The 26240-nt window shown below is 46.7% G+C and overlaps 1 protein-coding gene across 2 annotated transcripts in view; it reads left to right on the top strand.

Moving 5' to 3' along the window:
* The window catches only part of GPSM1 (G protein signaling modulator 1), a 393869-nt gene that overhangs the window by 259959 nt on the left and 107670 nt on the right, over nt 1-26240 (top strand). For both annotated transcript variants that reach the window (XM_075324733.1, XM_075324734.1), the window contains 2 exons: nt 6215-6285; nt 7384-7542. In XM_075324733.1, the coding sequence (XP_075180848.1) occupies nt 6215-6285; nt 7384-7542 (230 nt within the window). The remainder of the gene's footprint in view (nt 1-6214; nt 6286-7383; nt 7543-26240) is intronic.

Here is a 26240-nt window from a genome sequence, read left to right on the forward strand (position 1 = left end):
TTTCCAACTGGGCCCATGCCTAATGGTCCTCATACACCGAATCTTCTTCTCAGCTTGGGTCATGGGTCTTCTTCTCAGCTTGGGTCCTGGATCTTCTTCTCAGCTTGGGTCTCGGATCGTCCTCTCAGCTTGGGTCACGGGTCTTCTTCTCAGCTTGGGTCACGGGTCTTCTTCTCAGCTTGGGTCTCGGATCTTCTTCTCAGCTTGGGTCTCTGATCTTCGTCTCAGCTTGGGTCTCGGATCTTCTTCTCAGCTTGGGTCTCTGATCTTCTTCTCAGCTTGGGTCATGGGTCTTCTTCTCAGCTTGGGTCTCTGATCTTCTTCTCAGCTTGGGTCATGGGTCTTCTTCTCAGCTTGGGTCATGGGTCTTCTTCTCAGCTTGGGTCTCGGATCTTCTTCTCAGCTTGGGTCTCGGATCTTCTTCTCAGCTTGGGTCTCGGATCTTCTTCTCAGCTTGGGTCTCTGATCTTCTTCTCAGCTTGGGTCTCTGATCTTCTTCTCAGCTTGGGTCTCTGATCTTCTTCTCAGCTTGGGTCTCTGATCTTCTTCTCAGCTTGGGTCTCTGATCTTCTTCTCAGCTTGGGTCTCTGATCTTCTTCTCAGCTTGGGTCTCGGATCTTCTTCTCAGCTTGGGTCTCGGATCTTCTTCTCAGCTTGGGTCTCGGATCTTCTTCTCAGCTTGGGTCTCGGATCTTCTTCTCAGCTTGGGTCTCGGATCTTCTTCTCAGCTTGGGTCACGGATATTCTTCTTACCCTAAGTAAAGTGGAATCTTTGGCCATGTAAGTTGGGTCATGGCCACATTTTCCAAGTGACCCCATGCTCAATGGTCCTCATACACCTTAGATGACAGTTGACTGAATCCACCCATTTTAGGAGGACCGACCCACCATCTGATGTATGGGAGCTTCTCAACTCTCCGGTGGAGAGAAGAATCCGGCCTGATGAAATTCCCACAGCTGATCCTTTTGGTTTTCAGGAAAGATAAGCCACAGAACCTAGACTTTCCTACACGAAAACACAAAAACGGTCACGTGTGGGAGGGTCGAGGAATGTTGGCCGGTGTACGATGACTTAACTCTCCACCAGCTTACAAGCCACCATTTTAGATTGTTAGTGGGTCTTCTCCTGACTTTAGTCTCGCCCTGTATAATGCATTATTAGCTGTTGGGATGAGAAGGACAGTCGTGGAGTCATTATCCATAGCAGCTTTATATCCTGAGATAATTACCTAAGCCTCGGTGAAATATCTTGAGTGCTCATTAATGGCTATCCTGTACGATCATTACAGACGGTGGCCCCATACCTTTGTTCGGTTCACTAGAAAGGTGCCGTAAATCACATACAAGAGCGTAAGAGCATGAAAGCCCTAAGCACAATATTAGATGAGAGCATTTCCCGGCCTGCAGAGCAAAGCTTTCATCAACGGATGTGATGCTTCTCAAAAGACTTTGAACTCGGCCTATCTAATAGTGGACGGGCAGCCGTCTAGATTATCTCATCATCCGGAAGATACGGGATGGGGATCTGCTAGCGTCTTGTAACCTTAGTGTAGACTACCTTTTCCATGTCCATTGCTAATGAGTTAAATGTTCTCTTAAAGGCGTATAACCCGAGCTAAATGTACACTGAAGACTTATGTGGGGAAAGACATTATTTAGGGTTTTCCCCCAAATTTGTTAAAAAAGAACTATTTAGCGGTTTCTTTATTATTATTTTTTTGGTAATCTGATGACAACCAATATGGCCGCCATTACAGATCCCATAGAGGATGTCACCCAAGGGCAGATCTGTCCAGTTACACATCTCTTGTGCTGTTGGATACAGAGATAAAAAGGTCCTTGTATCTCCTACGGTTAGTATTTGTATCATTGACGAACACAGAACAATATAGGGGCCCTTTGTGGTCCAATACCTCAACATAATACACAATTACACTTGTTTTTGGGGTGGTAATGGGCCCTCTAAACTGTGCGGCTGTGAGGTTGCACCAATGATATATCCACCCCTGTTTTGTTTAATTACCAACAAGTACAACACAAATTTCAGATGGGGTACCCAACTTTTGATCCTCTTTAAACATGTTCTAGACCTATAGAAACCTTGTTGATTTATAGGGATGTGTCCTGAGACCACTATGATTGCTCAAACCACAGGTACAAGCTCCTATCCAAGACATTTGGTTATTTGGGCCATTGATGGGGGTCTCAAGACCTGGACAAACCAAAGTTAGAAGCTTCTACCTAAGACATTTGGTGGTTAGAGCCATTGATGGGGCTCTCAAGATCTGGGCAAACCACAGGTAGAAACTCCTAATTAAGACATTTGGTGATTTGAGCCATTGATGGGGGTCTCAAGACCTGAACAAACCACAGGTAGAAGCTTCTACAGAAGACATTTGGTGGTTTGAGCCATTTGATGGGGCTCTCCAGACCTGGGCAAACCACAGGTGGAAAGTCCACCATGATTTGAGCCATTGATGGGGGTCTCAAGACATGGGCAAACCACAGGTAGAAACTCCTACCGAAGACATTTGGTGGTTTGAGCCATTGATGGGGGTCTCAAGACCTGGACAAACCACAGGTAGAAGCTTCTACCTAAGACATTTGATGATTTGAGCCATTGATGGGGGTCTCAAGACCTGAACAAACCACAGGTAGAAGCTTCTACCGAAGACATTTGGTGGTTTGAGTCATTTGATGGGGCTCTCCAGACCTGGGCAAACCACAGGTGGAAAGTCCAACCGAAGACATTTGATGATTTGAGCCATTGATGGGGGTCTCAAGACCTGGGCAAACCACAGGTGGAAAGTCCAACCGAAGACATTTGATGATTTGAGCCATTGATGGGGGCCTCAAGACCTGGACAAACCGCAGGTAGAAACTCCTACCGAAGACATTTGGTGGTTTGAGCCACTGATGGGGGTCTCAAGACCTGGACAAACCACAGGTAGAAGCTTCTACCTAAGACATTTGATGATTTGAGCCATTGATGGGGGTCTCAAGACCTGAACAAACCACAGGTAGAAGCTTCTACCAAAGACATTTGGTGATTTGAGCCATTGATGGGGGTCTCAAGACCTGGGCAAACCACAGGTTGAAGCTTCTACCAAAGACATTTGGTGATTTGAGCCATTGATGGGGGTCTCAAGACTTGGACAAACCACAGGTTGAAGCTCCTACCGAAGACATTTCGTGGTTTGAGCCATTGATGGGGGTCTCATGACCTGGACGAACCACAGGTAGAAGCTTCTACTGATGACCTTTGGTGGTTTGAGCCATTGATGGGGATCTCAAGACTTGGGCAAACCACAGTTAGAAGCTCCTATCGAAGACATTTCATGGTTTGAGCCATTGATAGGGGTCTCAAGACCTGGGCAAACCACAGGTAGAAGCTCCTATCGAAGACATTTCATGGTTTGAGCCATTGATGGGGGCCTCAAGACCTGGGCAAACCACAGGTAGAAGCTTCTACCGATGACCTTTGGTGATTTGAGTCATTAATGGGGGATCTCAAGACCTGGGCCTCCAAACCCATCCTGGCTTGTAAGGGGCTGCATAGAAAAGATGTTTGAAAGTTAGTTCTACTTTGGCCACTGCTCCCTCTTTTAGTTATCATTTTGCCAAGTCACATCCATTTTTTTGTCCAATTTGTGGGACTGTCTTGGTAAAATGTCAGCTATTGGCAAGTATTCACTTATAGATCCAGCATTGCTCGACGTCTGTAAGGCCTCATTCAGACGTTAATATCTTCTTTACGAGTCTATTCACGTTTTTTTACAGATAGCACTTGCACTTAGTACAGTATATATTCTGCAAAAAAAAATTGGATGGTCGGTTTGAAATAAATTGCTTAGATATGTCTGATATCGATCGGACATAAATCGGCAATGTAAGTCTATATGTCCATGTGTTCGTTTTTCAGAGAGAAGGTAGAGAATTTTTTTTTCTCATCTGAGAAAAATTGATAAACTTGGACCAAATTTGGACGAAAATCTGAAAATCGCTGGTGAAACGAGCACCGTTTTTCTCGTACATGAAAAAATATACGTCTGATTGAACTCTACCTCTCATAATCTGTTAATGGGCAGTTAGAACAGTAGGCAGTTAGAACAGCAATGTTCGCACATGCTCACTTATGTCTTTTCTACAGGGGACAGTGAGACTGATCTCCGGTTCTGTGAGCCGCCGGATCCTCCGCAATTATAATTTTTTTCATTATGTGGAGATTTGGAAACTGAATTGTAGGAATATGTGTATTAGTAATAATTAAATACTGATGACGAGCACTGTTATCTTGACACTATATGGCGGTATTAAGGATGCTGAGATTACAAGTGCCCACAAAACCGTATATCAGACTTCCCAGCTTCTCCCCGCCATACTGCCTGTAGGCAAGGACCACTTGTCCTTTCTTAGCTCAAGGCCTAAGGGAGCAATGTCATGCCCCTTCACAAATCATTGCACAGTCTTCCTCAATTTTTCATGCATTTTCATGAAATTAAAAAATGATAAAGTGTTACAACATGTATGAAATATTTAGTTGAACGTGCACTACTTAAAGGGAGTCTTTTATCTCCAAAATCCGTAACAAAGAAAGCACAGGTCCTTGTAGGGAACACTGCAATAGGAAAAAAACATATTTTTTCACTTGGCAGGATGGTTTTTAAGAATGAGGTGATCGGTGTAAGTGTGGGTTTTCAGAGGAGACGGCACTGACTCAAGTGAAGATAATGCTGTTAATCAATACAGTGGAGGGGGGGAGAAGAGTAAAACTGCGGGCGGGTACTTTAGTCTGTGTGGTCTCCGGGCAAGTACTTCAGTCTGTGTGGCCCACAAGTGAGTACTTCAGTCTGTGCGGCCCTCAAGTGAGTACTTCAGTCTGTGCGGCCCTCAAGTGAGTACTTCAGTCTGTGCGGCCCTCAAGTGAGTACTTCAGTCTGTGCGGCCCTCAAGTGAGTACTTCAGTCTGTGCGGCCCTCAAGTGAGTACTTCAGTCTGTGTGGCCCTCAAGTGAGTACTTCAGTCTGTGCGGCCCTCAAGTGAGTACTTCAGTCTGTGCGGCCCTCAAGTGAGTACTTCAGTCTGTGCGGCCCTCAAGTGAGTACTTCAGTCTGTGCGGCCCTCAAGTGAGTACTTCAGTCTGTGCGGCCCTCAAGTGAGTACTTCAGTCTGTGCGGCCCTCAAGTGAGTACTTCAGTCTGTGCGGCCCTCAAGTGAGTACTTCAGTCTGTGCGGCCCTCAAGTGAGTACTTCAGTCTGTGCGGCCCTCAAGTGAGTACTTCAGTCTGTGCGGCCCTCAAGTGAGTACTTCAGTCTGTGCGGCCCTCAAGTGAGTACTTCAGTCTGTGCGGCCCTCAAGTGAGTACTTCAGTCTGTGCGGCCCTCAAGTGAGTACTTCAGTCTGTGCGGCCCTCAAGTGAGTACTTCAGTCTGTGCGGCCCTCAAGTGAGTACTTCAGTCTGTGCGGCCCTCAAGTGAGTACTTCAGTCTGTGCGGCCCTCAAGTGAGTACTTCAGTCTGTGTGGCCCTCAAGTGAGTACTTCAATCTGTGCGGCCCTCAAGTGAGTACTTCAGTCTGTGCGGCCCTCAAGTGAGTACTTCAGTCTGTGCGGCCCTCAAGTGAGTACTTCAGTCTGTGCGGCCTTCAGGTGAGTACTTCAGTCTGTGCTGCCCACAAGTGAGTACTTCAGTCTGTGCGGCCTTCGGGCGAGAACTTCAGTCTGTGCGGCCCTCAAGTGAGTACTTCGGTCTGTGCGGCCCTCAAGTGAGTACTTCAGTCTGTGCGGCCCTCAAGTGAGTACTTCAATCTGTGCGGCCCTCAAGTGAGTACTTCAGTCTGTGCGGCCCTCAAGTGAGTACTTCAGTCTGTGCGGCCTTCAGGTGAGTACTTCAGTCTGTGCTGCCCACAAGTGAGTACTTCAGTCTGTGCGGCCTTCGGGCGAGAACTTCAGTCTGTGCGGCCCTCAAGTGAGTACTTCAGTCTGTGCGGCCCTCAAGTGAGTACTTCAGTCTGTGCGGCCCTCAAGTGAGTACTTCACTTCCTGGATATGAAGCAATAAACCTTTAATAAAATTGTCCTGGTCTCAAGGTTTTTGTTATTTCTCTACCAAAAAGATTGTGTGGCAAATGTATGTGCTATGAAACAAATCATATGATGAAAATCAGGGTCTGCCGAGATTCAGAGCAGAGCGTAATGTTGTTGTTTCCTTTGTAGGGGCCAGACCTAAAAGGCAGCATCGGACGAGTATGGACGGCTTAGACCTAATAAAGTTCCCATCGGAAAAGGTGAGATTCCTTACATGAAAGCAGCACAGAAATACGAGTGCGGGGGGAGAGGAATCGGGCAGATTGGTTTCAACATGCCCAATCCTTTATTCACAGGGGAGATAAGTTGCTGCCAGATAGATTTGTCAATGGGGGAAATACATATATGTGTTTGGTGGGGTATAGCAGGACTGTTTAAGGGTATGTGCACACGATCAGGACCTGCTGCATCCTGGAGGCGGGGGGTCCTGACCTGCGGGGCCGCGAGTCTCCTCCGCAGGAAACCGCAGCTGCTTGTGCCCATGATCAGGGTTTAGGCCGCTGCGGTCTTTCTCTCTGTTCTCCCTGCAGAGAACACAGCAAAGAATTGACATGCTGTGTCCCAGGAGGACGCAGCAAAGAATTGACATGCTGTGGCCCAGGAGGACGCAGCAAAGAATTGACATGCTGTGGCCCAGGAGGACGCAGCAAAGAATTGACATGCTGTGGCCCAGGAGGACGCAGCAAAGAATTGACATGCTGTGGGCCAGGAGGACGCAGCAAAGAATTGACATGCTGTGTCCCAGGAGGACGCAGCAAAGAATTGACATGCTGTGGGCCAGGAGGACGCAGCAAAGAATTGACATGCTGTGGGCCAGGAGGACGCACCGCTGGTCAGTTTACTCTGGGGGCAGTGCACATAGTGAGTGGTATTCTGGAAATCCCATGCACTGTACTTGTGCTGTACAACGCAGCTGAAACCCTCTGCATACAAAACGCTGTGAACCCTGATCGTGTGCACGCACCCCTATAGGTGTAGTCACATGGTTGTAGCTGTGCAGATGTTTACTGCACAAAGGGATCTTTTATTAGTGGGCGATGGACTATTATTACCCTGGACTAGTCATCTGGGTGGAGCCATTAGTCTCAATAGTCTTGTGGCTGCCGCTGTCTGATATGTGGACTCTGGCGCATGCGCAGTGAAGCCACCGTGCAACCACAGCCGGGTGACTGCATGTGACTGTACCACTAAACTGCTTTCCGATATCGTCATGTCACATCTGTGTGATGAGGTTTATCTGAATCGAAGCTTACGGTAACTTTTTTTCTTTTAACTCCTTTCTTCTCCTTTCTTTAAAGACGCATAATGGCGACAGTCACCACACCCCAGGCGTAAGAAAGGACTTCTCTACCAAACCCGCGAGGAGTAAAAAATACAAAGAAAATCAGTGTTCTGCAAAACCACAGGAGGCCACCACGGTGGATGCAATAGATGTCAGAGTCCACATGCCCCATCTGGTAAGAATCCACGTATATATATCAATGAACGTATGTCGCCTCATGCGTTCTCTACATCCTACATATCTGATGCTGTGCCTTTATATTCAGATTATGCCCCGAGAAAACGCCCTGCAGTGTATATATACGGGGGTGTGTGTGTATATATAATATATATTAGTATGTGTGTGTGTGTCTATACAGTTAGGTCCAGAAATCTTTGGACAGTGACACAATTTTGGCGAGTTGGGCTCTGCATGCCACCACATTGGATTTGAAATGAAACCTCTACAACAGAATTCAAGTGCAGATTGTAACGTTTAATTTGAAGGTTTGAACAAAAATATCTGATAGAAATTGTAGGAATTGTCACATTTCTTTACAAACACTCCACATTTTAGGAGGTCAAAAGTAATTGGACAAATAAACCAAACCCAAACAAAATATTTTTATTTTCAATATTTTGTTGCGAATCCTTTGGAGGCAATCACTGCCTTAAGTCTGGAACCCATGGACATCACCAAACGCTGGGTTTCCTCCTTCTTAATGCTTTGCCAGGCCTTTACAGCCGCAGCCTTCAGGTCTTGCTTGTTTGTGGGTCTTTCCGTCTTAAGTCTGGATTTGAGCAAGTGAAATGCATGCTCAATTGGGTTAAGATCTGGTGATTGACTTGGCCATTGCAGAAGGTTCCACTTTTTTGCACTCATGAACTCCTGGGTAGCTTTGGCTGTATGCTTGGGGTCATTGTCCATCTGTACTATGAAGTGCCGTCCGATCAACTTTGCGGCATTTGGCTGAATCTGGGCTGAAAGTATATCCCGGTACACTTCAGAATTCATCCGGCTACTCTTGTCTGCTGTTATGTCATCAATAAACACAAGTGACCCAGTGCCATTGAAAGCCATGCATGCCCATGCCATCACGTTGCCTCCACCATGTTTTACAGAGGGTGTGGTGTGCCTTGGATCATGTGCCGTTCCCTTTCTTCTCCACACTTTTTTCTTCCCATCATTCTGGTACAGGTTGATCTTTGTCTCATCTGTCCATAGAATACTTTTCCAGAACTGAGCTGGCTTCATGAGGTGTTTTTCAGCAAATGTAACTCTGGCCTGTCTATTTTTGGAATTGATGAATGGTTTGCATCTAGATGTGAACCCTTTGTATTTACTTTCATGGAGTCTTCTCTTTACTGGTGACTTAAAGACAGATACACCTACTTCACTGAGAGTGTTCTGGACTTCAGTTGATGTTGTGAACGGGTTCTTCTTCACCAAAGAAAGTATGTGGCGATCATCCACCACTGTTGTCATCCGTGGACGCCCAGGCCTTTTTGAGTTCCCAAGCTCACCAGTCAATTCCTTTTTTCTCAGAATGTACCCGACTGTTGATTTTGCTACTCCAAGCATGTCTGCTATCTCTCTGATGGATTTTTTCTTTTTTTTCAGCCTCAGGATGTTCTGCTTCACCTCAATTGAGAGTTCCTTAGACCGCATGTTGTCTGGTCACAGCAACAGCTTCCAAATGCAAAACCACACACCTGTAATCCACCCCAGACCTTTTAACTACTTCATTGATTACAGGTTAACGAGGGAGACGTCTTCAGAGTTAATTGCAGCCCTTAGAGTCCCTTGTCCAATTACTTTTGGTCCCTTGAAAAAGAGGAGGCTATGCATTACAGAGCTATGATTCCTAAACCCTTTCTCCGATTTGGATGTGAAAACTCTCATATTGCAGCTGGGAGTGTGCACTTTCAGCCCATATTATATATAGAATTGTATTTCTGAACATGTTTTTGTAAACAGCTAAAATAACAAAACTTGTGGCACTGTCCAAATATTTCTGGACCTAACTGTATATATATATGTATATATATATATATATATATATATATATATATATATATATATATATATATATATATAATATATATATATATATATATATAGATAGATAGATAGATAGATAGATAGATAGATAGATAGATAGATAGATAGATAGATAGATAGATAGATAGATAGATAGATAGATATATATATATATATATATATATATATATATATATATATATATATATATATATATATATATATATATATATATATATATATATATATATATATATATATATATATATATATATATATATATATATATATATATATATATATATATATATATATATATATATATATATATATATATATATATATATATACACCAGGGCTGTGGAGTCGGAGTCTGAGTCGTGGAGTCGGAGCTCATTTTGGTGGAGTCGGAGCTCATTTTGGTGGAGTCGGAGCTCATTTTGGTGGAGTCGGAGCTCATTTTGGTGGAGTCAGTATAAAATGCACCGACTCCGACCCCTAAAATATATAATAAATTGGGGACAGTAGTGCAATGCAGAATGTGCTGAATATTTTACTAAATAATATTTAGTATAATGCTTATATTTAAGTGAAAAATTTATTGAAGTACAATTCAGACATTTAATTATTTTTATGATACAATAATCAAGATATTTGGATAGAACATAAATATATTTATTGGAATACAACTTTAGAACACAAAAAACTAATAAATTGTAAATATGTAATACAATATGTAATATATATATATACACACACACACAAGATATATATGTAATCTACTGTATATTACATAGTGTATTACATATTTACAATTTATTAGTTTTTTGTGTTCTAAAGTTGTATTCCAATAAATATTTTATGTTCTATCCAAATATCTTGATTATTGTATCATAAAAATTATTAAATGTCTGATGTTCACATACACATGTTCATGTACTACAATACATTTTTCACCTAACTATAAGCAATATATGTAGGAGTCGGAGCCGGAGGTTTCGCTTACCGACTCCACAGCCCTGATATACACACATACACCGTGTGCAGAATTATTAGACAAGTTGTATTTTAGAGGATTTTTTTATTATTGATCACAACTCTGTTCTCAATCACCCAAAAGACTGATAAATATCAGAGCTTAATATTTTGGCAGTTGGAGGGGTTAATATTTTTGGCAGTTGGAGGGGTTTAGATTTGGCTTCTTAGGAGGATCTGTTTGTGCAGGTAACTATTACTGTGCAGAATTATTAGGCAACTTAATAAAAACCAAATCTATTCCCCTCTCACTTGTTTATTGTCACCAGGTAACCAATATAACTGCACAAAATGTAGAAATAAACATTTCTGACTGCAAAAACAAAACCCAAAAAATGAGTGCCCAATATCGCCCCCTTTCTTTCTGATGACACTCAGCAGCCTCCATCCATAGATTCTGTCATTGCTTGATCTGTTTACACTCAACATTGCGTGCAGCAGCCTCCACAGCCTCCAGCCACCACAGCCTCCAGACACCGCCGCCTCCAGACACCACAGCCTCCAGACACCACAGCCTCCAGACACTGCTCCCAGAGGAGCACTGTTTTCCCTCCCTGTAGATCTCACATTTTATGAGGGACCACAGGTTCTCTATGGGGTTCAGATCAGGGGAACAAGGGGGCTATGCCATTATTTTCTCATCTTTTAGACCTTTACTGGCCAGCCGCGCTGTGGAGTAGTTGGATGCATGTGATGGAGCATTGTCCTGCATGAAAATCATGTTTTTCTTGATCGATAGCGACTTCTTCCTGTACCACTGCTTTAAGAAGTTGTCTTCCAGAAACTGGCAGTAGGTCTGGGAGTTGAGCTTCACTCCATCCTCAACCCGAAAAGCTCCCACAAGTTGATCTTTGCTGATCCCAGCCCATACCAGTGCCCACCTCCACCTTGCTGGCGTCTGAGTCGGAGTGGAGCTCTCTGCCCTTTACTGATACAGCCTCTGGCCCATCCATCAAGAGTCACTCTCATTTCATCATCCATAAAACCTATGAAGAATCAGTCTTCAGATATTTCTTGGCCCAGTCTTGAGGTTTTATCTCATGTTTCTTGGTCAGAGGCGGTGGTTTTCGGCCTTCCTTACCTTGGCCTGTCCCTGAGTATGGCACACCTTGTGCTTTTTGATACTCCAGTAACGTTGCAGCTCTGAAATATGGCCCAACTGTTGGCAAATGGCATCTTGGCAGCTTCACGCTTGATTTTCCTCAATTCATGGGCAGTTATTTTGCGGCTTTTTTGCCCAGCGCTTCTTGCGACCCTGTTGGCTATTTGCCATGAAACGCTTGATTGTTCGGTGATCACGCTTCAAAAGTTTGGCAATTTCAAGACTGCTGCATCCCTCTGCAAGACAGCTCACAATATGGACTTTTCAGAGCCCGTCCAATCTCTCTTCTGACCCATTTTACCAAAGGAAAGGACGTTGCCTAATAATTGCGCCCCCCTTATATAGGGTGTTGTGTCATTACACCGCACCCCTCCTCATTACAGAGAGGCACATCACCTGAGTTATTTCATTGGTAGTTGGCTCTCAGCCTATACAGACTGGAGTAGGACGATGTGTATAAAAAGCATCATGTGAGCAAAATACTCATTTGCCTAATAATTCTGCACACGGTGTAGTGGGGTGAGGGGGATGGGTGAGGATACAGTAGATGAGGGCAGATCTAGTCTGGCAGCAGTATAGTGGGGTGAGGGGGATGGGTGATGGTACAATAGGTGAGGACAGAGCTGGTTGCGCAGTGGTCTACTGGTCTGAGGGTTACTGTAGGTTGTAGGCTTGTCAGAAGAGATGGGTCTTGAGGTTCCTCTTGAAGCTTTCCACGGTAGGGGAGAGTCTGATGTGCTGAGGTAGAGCGTTTCAGAGTATGTGGGAGGCACGGGAGAAATCTTGTACACGATTGTGGGAAGAGGAGATAAGAGAGGAGCAGAGAAGGAGATCTTGTGAGGATCGGAGGTTGCGTGCAGGTAGGTACCGGGAGACTAGGTCACAGATGTATATAGGAGACAGGCTGTAGGTGGCTATATATGTCATGGTTAGGGTTTTGAAACAGAGTGGGCGATGGGAAGCCAGTGAAGGGATTGGCAGAGTGGCGAGGCTGGGGAGTAGCGAGGGACAGGTGCATTAAGCGGGTCGCGGAGTTTAGGATAGATTGGAGGGGTGCGACAGTGTTAGAAGGGAGGCCACAGAGCGGGAGGTTGCAGTAGTCGAGGCGGGAGATGATGAGGGCATGCACTAGTGTTTTTGCAGATTCTTGGTCAAGTAATGTACAGATTCAGGAAATATATTTGCGTTTGCGTCGGCAGGAGGTGGAAATATATAATTTATATATTGCATTGTGTCCGTGGTTATTGTCTGCTACAATTTCTCTTCAAGTTGAAATTATTTATGTTGTGTAATATACAGATATTTCGTTTTGTTTTTCGCTCCTGCGGATTTTATAGCTGCAGCTGCATAATGTACAATTTGTGCTAACTCTGGGGTTGCCACGGTAACAGCAATAGACTAACTCTGCTTCCTGTCGAGAACCGCTGGGACTTTCAATATTTCCTTCTTGATTTCCGAGACCTATAACTTGTATGGGCTGCATAATCTGATGTTTACACATGCGGCAGGACTATATATATATATATATATATATATATATATATATATATATATATATATATATATATATATATATATATATATATATATATATATATATATATATATATATATATATATGTATATATGTATGTATATATATATATGTATATATATATATGTATATGTTGATTATTTCTATTTATTTACCTTTTGCGATAAGGGGGGGTGGAATGAACTTTTCTATATAGTTTGTCAGTGGAAATTAGGTTGCTTGGGGCCCCCTAAGCGACTTGACTGGGCCCTGAACCCCCCGATTACACCTAGATCCGGTGCATTTTGGTGTCACTTCGCTTTCTACAAGAGTGGACTGTGCCATGACTCTGTGATCTGTGTATATGACATATATATATATATATATATATATATATATATATATATATACTTTATACTGTATATTATGGTGTACACTGTGTATATTTTGCCAGGTTTTTGCTTGTTTAGTAGCAGTTACAGAGTTAGCATAGCTTTCATAGCTTTCACCTCGTCCATCCTTGGCCACGTGCCCTCAGCTTTGCCCGTGGACGAGACGTCACATCAATCCCATCCCTACCGGCCCCGGTCACTTTCCCTGAAGCCAACATCATTGGACATTGGTGGCCTCGGACGCTTCCGCAAGGGCATAAACAGATGTAATGCAAGGACATAGCCTGACATGGCTGTAGGGGGAGAACAGACCTGGAGGGGTTACATGACTACAAATGACTTTCATCATGTGCTCTATATAGATATATGGCTCTTGCTGATGTGATGGCCGCCTAATTCTGCAAACACATTCATCTCATGGTTTTTGTATTCAGCAGAGTAATTTTAGTAGGTGCATGGATTGCAGTCTCGAGTGCAAGGATTGCAGTGTCGGGGGCGAGGGTTGCAGTGTCGGGGGCGAGGGTTGCAGTGTCGGGGGGCGAGAGTTGCAGTCTCGAGTGCAAGGATTGCAGTGTCGGGGGCGAGGGTTGCAGTGTCGGGGGCGAGGGTTGCAGTGTCGGGAGGCGAGGGTTGCAGTGTCGGGGGGCGAGGGGTTGCAGTGTCGGGGGGCGAGGGGTTGCAGTGTCGGGGGGGGGGGCGAGGATTGCTGCGTCGGGGGGGGCGAGGATTGCTGCGTCGGAGGGCGAAGATTGCAGTCTGGGGTGCATGGATTGCAGTGTCGGGGGGCGAGGATTGCAGTGTCGGGGGCGAGGATTGCAGTGTCGGGGGGCGAGGATTGCAGTGTTGGGGTGCATGGATTGCAGTGTCGGGGGGCGAGGATTGCAGTGTCGGGGGGCGAGGATTGCAGTGTCGGGGGGCGAGGATTGCAGTGTCGGGGGGCGAGGATTGCAGTGTTGGGGTGCATGGATTGCAGTCTGGGGTGCATGGATTGCAGTCTGGGGTGCATGGATTGCAGTCTGGGGTGCATGGATTGCAGTGTTGGGGTGCATGGATTGCAGTCTGGGGTGCATGGATTGCAGTCTGGGGTGCATGGATTGCAGTGTTGGGGTGCATGGATTGCAGTGTTGGGGTGCATGGATTGCAGTGTTGGGGTGCATGGATTGCCGTGTCGGGGCGCATGGATTGCAGTGTCGGGGTGCATGGATTGCAGTGTTGGGGCGCATGGATTGCCGTGTCGGGGTGCATGGATTGCAGTGTTGGGGTGCATGGATTGCAGTCTCGCCCGCTCTCCTGAGGACGTAAACGATCCCTTTGACCCATCTGGGAACACCAATACTGTTAAAAACTTCTAGTTTTGGCATTGTTGTTTCAGAGCCCTTGATATTCTGTGTTCAGCCTGATCCACGTTTTGAGTTTTCTCTTTTAGGAGTGTCTCTCTCAGTAATATAGGCTGATGTCTGCATATATCCAGGATGCTGTTGTCTTCATTAGATAACATATCAGCACAGCTTCTATCCTGCACCTATTTCCTCTCCATGTGCTCTCCTCCTTGTTTATAGCCTGTTTTCTGTGCTCTCTATTAAACTATAGATGCTTTCTTCCCTTTCACAGAGGGAAAGTCTGTGTGTGACCCCCTCCCTGTTATCTCTAACACTGAGAGAAGGGAGAGGAGCAGAGAGCTGGAAAAGGAAGTCTGATGGATTAGTATCTATTGTTTTGCAGAGCCCCTACTAGATAAAGGACTGGTAGAAAATGTTTATAAAGACTATTTAGAGGGTTGTTGCTTGCCATGCTGAAGATGTCGACACGAGCTGCATTTGCACCTAATTACCCATTCTAATACATGAAAAACAGATGCACCTATCTAATAAAACATCCCTGAAATATTTACTGCCCAAACAGCCATGTTGTAACACAGCTCAGCTCTGGTATACACTCAGCAGAGGTCATAAACATCCCCAGTCACCACTAATGAAATGGGCAGTTTGTAAATCGTAAGGAATATTGGTCATTGCCTTCATATTAACTTACCTCATCCATGTGAATACAAATTGCCCATGTTGATTGAGATCTGTCTCTATCAGTAAGGAGTATGAAAGCAGAGGGTGGGACCTGCAGCACAGAGAAGAAGCAGGGTGCTGCTGAGAAATGTACCTGCAGCACAGAGAAGAAGCAGGGTGCTGCTGAGAAATGTACCTGCAGCACAGAGAAGCAGGGTGCTACTGAGAAATGTACCTGCAGCACAGAGAAGAAGCAGGGTGCTACTGAGAAATGTACTTGCAGCACAGAGAAGAAGCAGGGTGCTACTGAGAAATGTACCTGCAGCACAGAGAAGAAGCAGGGTGCTACTGAGAAATGTACCTGCAGCACAGAGAAGAAGCAGGGTGCTGCTGAGAAATGTACCTGCAGCACAGAGAAGAAGCAGGGTGCTACTGAGAAATGTACCTGCAGCACAGAGAAGAAGCAGGGTGCTGCTGAGAAATGTACCTGCAGCACAGAGAAGAAGCAGGGTGCTGCTGAGAAATGTACCTGCAGCACAGAGAAGAAGCAGGGTGCTGCTGAGAAATGTACCTGCAGCACAGAGAAGAAGCAGGGTGCTGCTGAGAAATGTACCTGCAGCACAGAGAAGAAGCAGGGTGCTGCTGAGAAATGTACCTGCAGCACAGAGAAGAAGCAGGGTGCTGCTGAGAAATGTACCTGCAGCACAGAGAAGAAGCAGGGTGCTGCTGAGAAATGTACCTGCAGCACAGAGAAGAAGCAGGGTGCTGCTGAGAAATGTACCTGCAGCACAGAGAAGAAGCAGGGTGCTACTGAGAAATGTACCTGCAGCACAGAGAAGAAGCAGGGTGCTGCTGAGAAATGTACCTGCAGCACAGAGAAGAAGCAGGGTGCTGCTGAGAAATGTACCTGCAGCACAGAGAAGAAGCAGGGTGCTGCTGAGAAATGTACCTGCAGCACAGAGAAGAAGCAGGGTGCTGCTGAGAAATGTACCTGCAGCACAGAGAAGAAGCAGGGTGCTGCTGAGAAATGTAGTTTCCAATATAGAATTATCACAGACTATAAAAAATCACAGACTTTAAGATACAAAGATACAAGAAAGAAGCTTTGTTTGGTTTCTACTGTGTTGACGCTCGTTATGCGGACACTGTGCTTTGTAGAAAATGTTGCCATTGTGGGATTAAGTGCCCTTTCAATGCATTTTTAGTTTTATAGAGTAGTGGGTCCCTGTCTAGGAATCTCATTTTTTGCTCTGGAGGACCCCGCACGTCCGCACATTACAGACAGCTGGTTGCTTTGCAATGACAGCAGTGTAAATCTTGTCCTCTTCTCTGGTGGGCATGCAGACAGATTACAGGTGGGAACTGGGGGTCCCAGCAATCTGATATCACGTGATAGATAAATGATCCAGAAACCACTAAAGATGAACCTTCTGCAAACTGTGGAGACACCGACTTATTCTCTGTTCCAGCCGGGTCGCATCCTTCCTCACACTTCCCCGGCCATCCTCGTGTGCTGCTGCATCCTTTCCCGCCCAGGCTCTATACATGCCGCACAGGGTTCCCGGGAGTGCACCTAATACGCGTGCGCATGCACGCCCACTGGTTCTCCTCCTAAAGGACCGTCTTGCCATTTCCCGGGAAATATCTCTCTGCCTATGTCTGAGAGGCACTGTGTATTAAAGGCACCCTCCCATTAGGGGAGGTGCCTGCACAACACCTTTAGTTAGTCAGCCAGTCAGTCAGCCAGTCTGCTACTTAGCTAGTTGTCAGGTCCTGAGCTCCTGCCCTGTGATCCCAGTGTCAGTTTCCTGTACTTGCCTATCCCTGCTGTGCCCACAATACCTTGCCTATACCTGTCTATTCCTGAGTCCGTCATCTGCCCTGGGGGTCAGCTTCCACAGTCCCGGTTACTGCCCTGGGACTACGTGGCATACACCTGGCGCTTAGTTAAGCCCCTCCAAAGGGTAAGCCTGGGTCCCCCCTGTGGTCCAGTGGGTCCACTAATCCCGCTCGCCGCCCCTACACCGGCCACGAGCGTTACACAAGCTAATCGTGGTTGTGGGACTTTCCAGCCTCTCGGCAGAAGGGCAGGGGAACTGGCAGGGTACGGCACAAAGCATCGGGAGGGCCAACAAAAAGGCAACAATGGGTGCGGAGGCAGGGGAACCAGGAGGGTATGGCACAAAGCATCGGGAGGCAAGCAAAAAGGCAACAATGGGTGCGGAGGCAGGGGAACTGGCAGGGTACGGCACAAAGCATCGGGAGGGCCAACAAAAAGGCAACAATGGGTGCGGAGGCAGGGGAACTGGCAGGGTACGGCACAAAGCATCGGGAGGCAAGCAAAAAGGCAACAATGGGTGCGGAGGCAGGGGAACCAGGAGGGTATGGCACAAAGCATCGGGAGGCAAGCAAAAAGGCAACAATGGGTGCGGAAGCAGGGGAACTGGCAGGGTACGGCACAGAGCATCGGGAGGGCCAGCAAAAAGGCAACAATGGGTGCGGAGGCAGGGGAACCAGGAGGGTATGGCACAGAGCATCGGGAGGGCCAGCAAAAAGGCAACAATGGGTGCGGAGGCAGGGGAACTGGCAGGGTACGGCACAAAGCATCGGGAGGCAAGCAAAAAGGCAACAATGGGTGCAGAGGCAGGGGAACTGGCAGGGTACAGCACAAAGCATCAGGAGGCAAGCAAAAAGGCAACAATGGGTGTGGAGGCAGGGGAACTGGCAGGGTACGGCACAAAGCATCAGGAGGGCCAGCAAAAAGGCAACAATGGGTGCGGAGGCAGGGGAACTGGCAGGGTACGGCACAAAGCATCGGGAGGCAAGCAAAAAGGCAACAATGGGTGCAGAGGCAGGGGAACTGGCAGGGTACGGCACAAAGCATCAGGAGGCAAGCAAAAAGGCAACAATGGGTGTGGAGGCAGGGGAACTGGCAGGGTACGGCACAAAGCATCGGGAGGGCCAGCAAAAAGGCAACAATGGGTGCGGAGGCAGGGGAACTGGCAGGGTACGGCACAAAGCATCGGGAGCTCAAGCAAAAAGGCAACAATGGGTGCGGAGGCAGGGGAACTGGCAGGGTACGGCACAAAGCATCGGGAGCTCAAGCAAAAAGGCAACAATGGGTGTGGAGGCAGGGGAACTGGCAGGGTACGGCACAAAGCATCGAGAGGCAAGCAAAAAGGCAACAATGGGTGCGGAGGCAGGGGAACTGGCAGGGTACGGCACAAAGCATCGGGAGCTCAAGCAAAAAGGCAACAATGGGTGCGGAGGCAGGGGAACTGGCAGGGTACGGCACAAAGCATCGGGAGCTCAAGCAAAAAGGCAACAATGGGTGCGGAGGCAGGGGAACTGGCAGGGTACGGCACAAAGCATCGGGAGCTCAAGCAAAAAGGCAACAATGGGTGTGGAGGCAGGGGAACTGGCAGGGTACGGCACAAAGCATCGAGAGGCAAGCAAAAAGGCAACAATGGGTGCGGAGGCAGGGGAACTGGCAGGGTATGGCACAAAGCATCGGGAGGGCCAGCAAAAAGGCAACAATGGGTGCGGAGGCAGGGGAACTGGCAGGGTATGGCACAAAGCATCGGGAGGGCCAGCAAAAAGGCAACAATGGGTGCGGAGGCAGGGGAACTGGCAGGGTACGGCACAAAGCATCGGGAGCTCAAGCAAAAAGGCAACAATGGGTGTGGAGGCAGGGGAACTGGCAGGGTACGGCACAAAGCATCGGGAGGCAAGCAAAAAGGCAACAATGGGTGCGGAGGCAGGGGAACTGGCAGGGTATGGCACAAAGCATCGGGAGGGCCAGCAAAAAGGCAACAATGGGTGCGGAGGCAGGGGAACTGGCAGGGTATGGCACAAAGCATCGGGAGGGCCAGCAAAAAGGCAACAATGGGTGCGGAGGCAGGGGAACTGGCAGGGTACGGCACAAAGCATCGGGAGGCAAGCAAAAAAGCAACAATGGGTGCGGAGGCAGGGGAACTGGCAGGGTACGGCACAAAGCATCGGGAGCTCAAGCAAAAAGGCAACAATGGGTGCGGAGGCAGGGGAACTGGCAGGGTACGGCACAAAGCATCGGGAGGGCCAGCAAAAAGGCAACAATGGGTGCGGAGGCAGGGGAACTGGCAGGGTACGGCACAAAGCATCGGGAGGGCCAGCAAAAAGGCAACAATGGGTGCGGAGGCAGGGGAACTGGCAGGGTATGGCACAAAGCATCGGGAGGGCCAGCAAAAAGGCAACAATGGGTGCGGAGGCAGGGGAACTGGCAGGGTATGGCACAAAGCATCGGGAGGGCCAGCAAAAAGGCAACGATGGGTGCGGAGGCAGGGGAACTGGCAGGGTACGGCACAAAGCATCGGGAGGGCCAGCAAAAAAGCAACGATGGGTGCGGAGGCAGGGGAACCAGGAGAGTATCAACGGTGGGGGAGGCTGTGGGAGAGGTTCAGGAGTGGACTGTCCAGAAAGATTGCGAGAAGCACCAGTCGTGGGTGAAGATCTGAAGAGCCGCCATATTGACCGCTTTGTGTCTTGGCCTCACTGAAACCATAACCTCCTGTGACAGAGTAGAAGCAGAGACCCCAGTAGTGACACCAGCCGATGGGGGCCAGAAAAGGAGAGTTTCTACATTTTTTTGGAAACGTTACATGGCTCCATATCATATTTTGTGAACAAAGCTGAGGTTGTCCAGTCATCCTGACTCTGTCGGGGGCCTCGTTGGGGGAACGGTGACTGTTCAGATTGGAGATGGCGCGGGGACTTCCGGTTTGCCCCTCTTACAAGTTAAAGAAGTGGTGTCCTAAAAGTATCGCGACCCCTGAGGGTGTTGGAGCAACCTTACAGGCTTTTGGGGTTTAGTTTATGGCTCGTGAGACTAGGACATACTCAGCTCCAGCTCTCTCCAGTACAGGCCGGAGGGTTGGTTTATTTTATACCGTTCATAGTGAATACAAAGCTCTGTACAGGTAGGCGCTTCTTACATGACAAATAGAAAAGTATATAGCGGCATAATAAGACAGACCCCGTGACCACCCGACTGCGTCCCACCCGTCATCAGTCTTTGATCTGAATAGTTCTAACTGTATACAGTGAGCTCCCCCTTGTGGTGGCTGTAATAATACTGAACAGTTGTGACTGTATGCAGTGAGCTCCCCCTTGTGGTGGCTGTAATAATACTGAACAGTTCTGACTGTATGCAGTGAGCTCCCCCTTGTGGTGGCTGTAGTAATACTGAACAGTTCTGACTGTATGCAGTGAGCTCCCCCTTGTGGTGGCTGTAATAATACTGAACAGTTCTGACTGTATGCAGTGAGCTCCCCCTTGTGGTGGCTGTAATAATACTGAACAGTTCTGACTGTATGCAGTGAGCTCCCCCTTGTGGTGGCTGTAATAATACTGAACAGTTCTGACTGTATGCAGTGAGCTCCCCCTTGTGGTGGCTGTAATAATACTGAACAGTTCTGACTGTATGCAGTCAGCTCCCCCTTGTGGTGGCTGTAATAATACTGAACAGTTCTGACTGTATGCAGTCAGCTCCCCCTTGTGGTGGCTGTAATAATACTGAACAGTTCTGACTGTATGCAGTGAGCTCCCCCTTGTGGTGGCTGTAATAATACTGAACAGTTCTGACTGTATGCAGTCAGCTCCCCCTTGTGGTGGCTGTAATAATACTGAACAGTTGTGACTGTATGCAGTCAGCTCCCCCTTGTGGTGGCTGTAATAATACTGAACAGTTCTGACTGTATGCAGTGAGCTCCCCCTTGTGGTGGCTGTAATAATACTGAACAGTTCTGACTGTATGCAGTGAGCTCCCCCTTGTGGTGGCTGTAATAATACTGAACAGTTGTGACTGTATGCAGTGAGCTCCCCCTTGTGGTGGCTGTAATAATACTGAACAGTTGTGACTGTATGCAGTGAGCTCCCCCTTGTGGTGGCTGTAATAATACTGAACAGTTGTGACTGTATGCAGTGAGCTCCCCCTTGTGGTGGCTGTAATAATACTGAACAGTTGTGACTGTATACAGTGAGCTCCCCCTTGTGGTGGCTGTAATAATACTGAACAGTTGTGACTGTATGCAGTGAGCTCCCCCTTGTGGAGGCTGTAATAATACTGAACAGTTGTGACTGTATGCAGTGAGCTCCCCCTTGTGGAGGCTGTAATAATACTGAACAGTTGTGACTGTATACAGTGAGCTCCCCCTTGTGGTGGCTGTAATAATACTGAACAGTTGTGACTGTATGCAGTGAGCTCCCCCTTGTGGTGGCTGTAATAATACTGAACAGTTCTGACTGTATGCAGTGAGCTCCCCCTTGTGGTGGCTGTAATAATACTGAACAGTTCTGACTGTATGCAGTGAGCTCCCCCTTGTGGTGGCTGTAATAATACTGAACAGTTCTGACTGTATGCAGTCAGCTCCCCCTTGTGGTGGCTGTAATAATACTGAACAGTTCTGACTGTATGCAGTCAGCTCCCCCTTGTGGTGGCTGTAATAATACTGAACAGTTCTGACTGTATGCAGTGAGCTCCCCCTTGTGGTGGCTGTAATAATACTGAACAGTTCTGACTGTATGCAGTCAGCTCCCCCTTGTGGTGGCTGTAATAATACTGAACAGTTGTGACTGTATGCAGTCAGCTCCCCCTTGTGGTGGCTGTAATAATACTGAACAGTTCTGACTGTATGCAGTCAGCTCCCCCTTGTGGTGGCTGTAATAATACTGAACAGTTGTGACTGTATGCAGTGAGCTCCCCCTTGTGGTGGCTGTAATAATACTGAACAGTTCTGACTGTATGCAGTGAGCTCCCCCTTGTGGTGGCTGTAATAATACTGAACAGTTCTGACTGTATGCAGTGAGCTCCCCCTTGTGGTGGCTGTAATAATACTGAACAGTTGTGACTGTATGCAGTGAGCTCCCCCTTGTGGTGGCTGTAATAATACTGAACAGTTGTGACTGTATGCAGTGAGCTCCCCCTTGTGGTGGCTGTAATAATACTGAACAGTTGTGACTGTATGCAGTGAGCTCCCCCTTGTGGTGGCTGTAATAATACTGAACAGTTGTGACTGTATACAGTGAGCTCCCCCTTGTGGTGGCTGTAATAATACTGAACAGTTGTGACTGTATGCAGTGAGCTCCCCCTTGTGGAGGCTGTAATAATACTGAACAGTTGTGACTGTATGCAGTGAGCTCCCCCTTGTGGAGGCTGTAATAATACTGAACAGTTGTGACTGTATACAGTGAGCTCCCCCTTGTGGTGGCTGTAATAATACTGAACAGTTGTGACTGTATACAGTGAGCTCCCCCTTGTGGTGGCTGTAATAATACTGAACAGTTGTGACTGTATGCAGTGAGCTCCCCCTTGTGGAGGCTGTAATAATACTGAACAGTTGTGACTGTATGCAGTGAGCTCCCCCTTGTGGTGGCTGTAATAATACTGAACAGTTGTGACTGTATGCAGTGAGCGCCCCCTTGTGGTGGCTGTAATAATACTGAACAGTTGTGACTGTATGCAGTGAGCTCCCCCTTGTGGTGGCTGTAAGAAGACAGAAATGTATGTCTATGCGGAAGATATGAGCTCAGATTGATATAAAGATTAAGAAATGAATCCACTCACAACCGGCGCTATTTAGATAAGAAAAATAAAACGTTCAATAGTGGACATTCATTTTAAGCAGACCATTGGCCGTCAATTAGGGCTGCAACATTGTAAAAATATCTGATCTGTAATATGACCAGAATGAATTGTTTAGGACTTAGCCTGTCCTTCGGACAGGACAACAATATGAGGTTGATGAGTCCCGTAGCGGATGCAAGTAGACCATGTGCAGAGCCAGAACCCACCGCTCCGTACGCCCTGTAGTGTCCATTCTCCATTACTGCAGCTCAGTTCCTATTAAAGTGAATATGATCTGAGCTGCAGTACCCATGTACAACCACTAAGCGCGGTCTCCTTCCAGCTGCCATTGGATGTGATAATGGCTGAGTCCACCGACTCTTAAGTCCCCGATTGTGAAGTGATCTCCATCCATATCTCGCTATCAAACTTGAGTGAAGCTCTTTACAGTCACATCCAGCAGCTAATGAGTTAAATTGCACCTCACGATAGTCCTCCGGTCCCCTCCCCGTTCTCTGTGCCGCAAGGGCCCTGAGTCCTTACATTCAAGAATGGATTTAATTATCGTTGCATTAAACGAGTTTACACAGGAGGTGAGATGGAACTAAAGGAAGAACATTTGATTTACATGCTAATTATTTGGGAGAATGAGACGAGTATTAGGAGGACCTCTACGTGTCGGAGGATATAAATATACTGTGGATTCAGGGGGTGAAGGACGCGGTCAGAAGAAAAGCCAAAGTAGCCCGTTCTATCTGTAGAAACGAAGAGTAACGGCAAAGCGGGATCACTGCAGATTCCATCACAGAACACACGAGATCACAAATGTATCACAACAAAGAGTAACAGCAAAGCGGGATCACTGCAGATTCCATCACACAACACACGAGATTACAAATGTATCAACACAAAGAGTAACAGCAAAGCGGGATCACTGCAGATTCCATCACACAACACACGAGATCACAAATGTATCAACACAAAGAGTAACGGCAAAGCGGGATCACTGCAGATTCCATCACACAACACACGAGATTACAAATGTATCACAACAAAGAGTAACGGCAAAGCGGGATCACTGCAGATTCCATCACACAACACACGAGATTACAAATGTATCACAACAAAGAGTAACAGCAAAGCGGGATCACTGCAGATTCCATCACAGAACACACGAGATCACAAATGTATCAACACAAAGAGTAACGGCAAAGCGGGATCACTGCAGATTCCATCACACAACACACGAGATTACAAATGTATCACAACAAAGAGTAACGGCAAAGCGGGATCACTGCAGATTCCATCACAGAACACACGAGATTACAAATGTATCACAACAAAGAGTAACGGCAAAGCGGGAAAACTGCAGATTCCATCACAGAACACACGAGATCACAAATGTATCAACACAAAGAGTAACGGCAAAGCGGGATCACTGCAGATTCCATCACAGAACACACGAGATCACAAATGTATCAACACAAAGAGTAACGGCAAAGCGGGATCACTGCAGATTCCATCACAGAACACACGAGATTACAAATGTATCACAACAAAGAGTAACGGCAAAGCGGGATCACTGCAGATTCCACCACACAACACACGAGATTACAAATGTATCACAACAAAGAGTAACGGCAAAGCGGGATCACTGCAGATTCCATCACACAACACACGAGATTACAAATGTATCACAACAAAGAGTAACGGCAAAGCGGGATCACTGCAGATTCCATCACAGAACACACGAGATTACAAATGTATCACAACAAAGAGTAACGGCAAAGCGGGATCACTGCAGATTCCATCACACAACACACGAGATTACAAATGTATCATAACAAAGAGTAACGGCAAAGCGGGATCACTGCAGATTCCATCACACAACACACGAGATTACAAATGTATCACAACAAAGAGTAACGGCAAAGCGGGAACACTGCAGATTCCATCACACAACACACGAGATTACAAATGTATCACAACAAAGAGTAACGGCAAAGCGGGATCACTGCAGATTCCATCACAGAACACACGAGATTACAAATGTATCACAACAAAGAGTAACGGCAAAGCGGGATCACTGCAGATTCCATCACACAACACACGAGATTACAAATGTATCACAACAAAGAGTAACGGCAAAGCGGGAACACTGCAGATTCCATCACACAACACACGAGATTACAAATGTATCACAACAAAGAGTAACAGCAAAGCGGGAACACTGCAGATTCCATCACACAACACACGAGATTACAAATGTATCACAACAAAGAGTAACAGCAAAGCGGGATCACTGCAGATTCCATCACACAACACACGAGATTACAAATGTATCACAACAAAGAGTAACAGCAAAGCGGGATCACTGCAGATTCCATCACACAACACACGAGATTACAAATGTATCACAACAAAGAGTAACGGCAAAGCGGGATCACTGCAGATTCCATCACACAACACACGAGATTACAAATGTATCATAACAAAGAGTAACGGCAAAGCGGGATCACTGCAGATTCCATCACACAACACACGAGATTACAAATGTATCACAACAAAGAGTAACGGCAAAGCGGGATCACTGCAGATTCCATCACAGAACACACGAGATTACAAATGTATCACAACAAAGAGTAACGGCAAAGCGGGATCACTGCAGATTCCATCACACAACACACGAGATTACAAATGTATCACAACAAAGAGTAACGGCAAAGCGGGAACACTGCAGATTCCATCACACAACACACGAGATTACAAATGTATCACAACAAAGAGTAACAGCAAAGCGGGAACACTGCAGATTCCATCACACAACACACGAGATTACAAATGTATCACAACAAAGAGTAACAGCAAAGCGGGATCACTGCAGATTCCATCACACAACACACGAGATTACAAATGTATCACAACAAAGAGTAACGGCAAAGCGGGATCACTGCAGATTCCATCACAGATCACACGAGATTACAAATGTATCACAACAAAGAGTAACAGCAAAGCGGGAACACTGCAGATTCCACCACACAACACACGAGATTACAAATGTATCACAACAAAGAGTAACGGCAAAGCGGGATCACTGCAGATTCCATCACAGAACACACGAGATTACAAATGTATCACAACAAAGAGTAACGGCAAAGCGGGATCACTGCAGATTCCATCACACAACACACGAGATTACAAATGTATCACAA

Source organism: Anomaloglossus baeobatrachus, chromosome 9, assembly GCF_048569485.1.
Source record: "Anomaloglossus baeobatrachus isolate aAnoBae1 chromosome 9, aAnoBae1.hap1, whole genome shotgun sequence".
In the NCBI taxonomy this organism is placed as follows: domain Eukaryota; kingdom Metazoa; phylum Chordata; class Amphibia; order Anura; family Aromobatidae; genus Anomaloglossus; species Anomaloglossus baeobatrachus.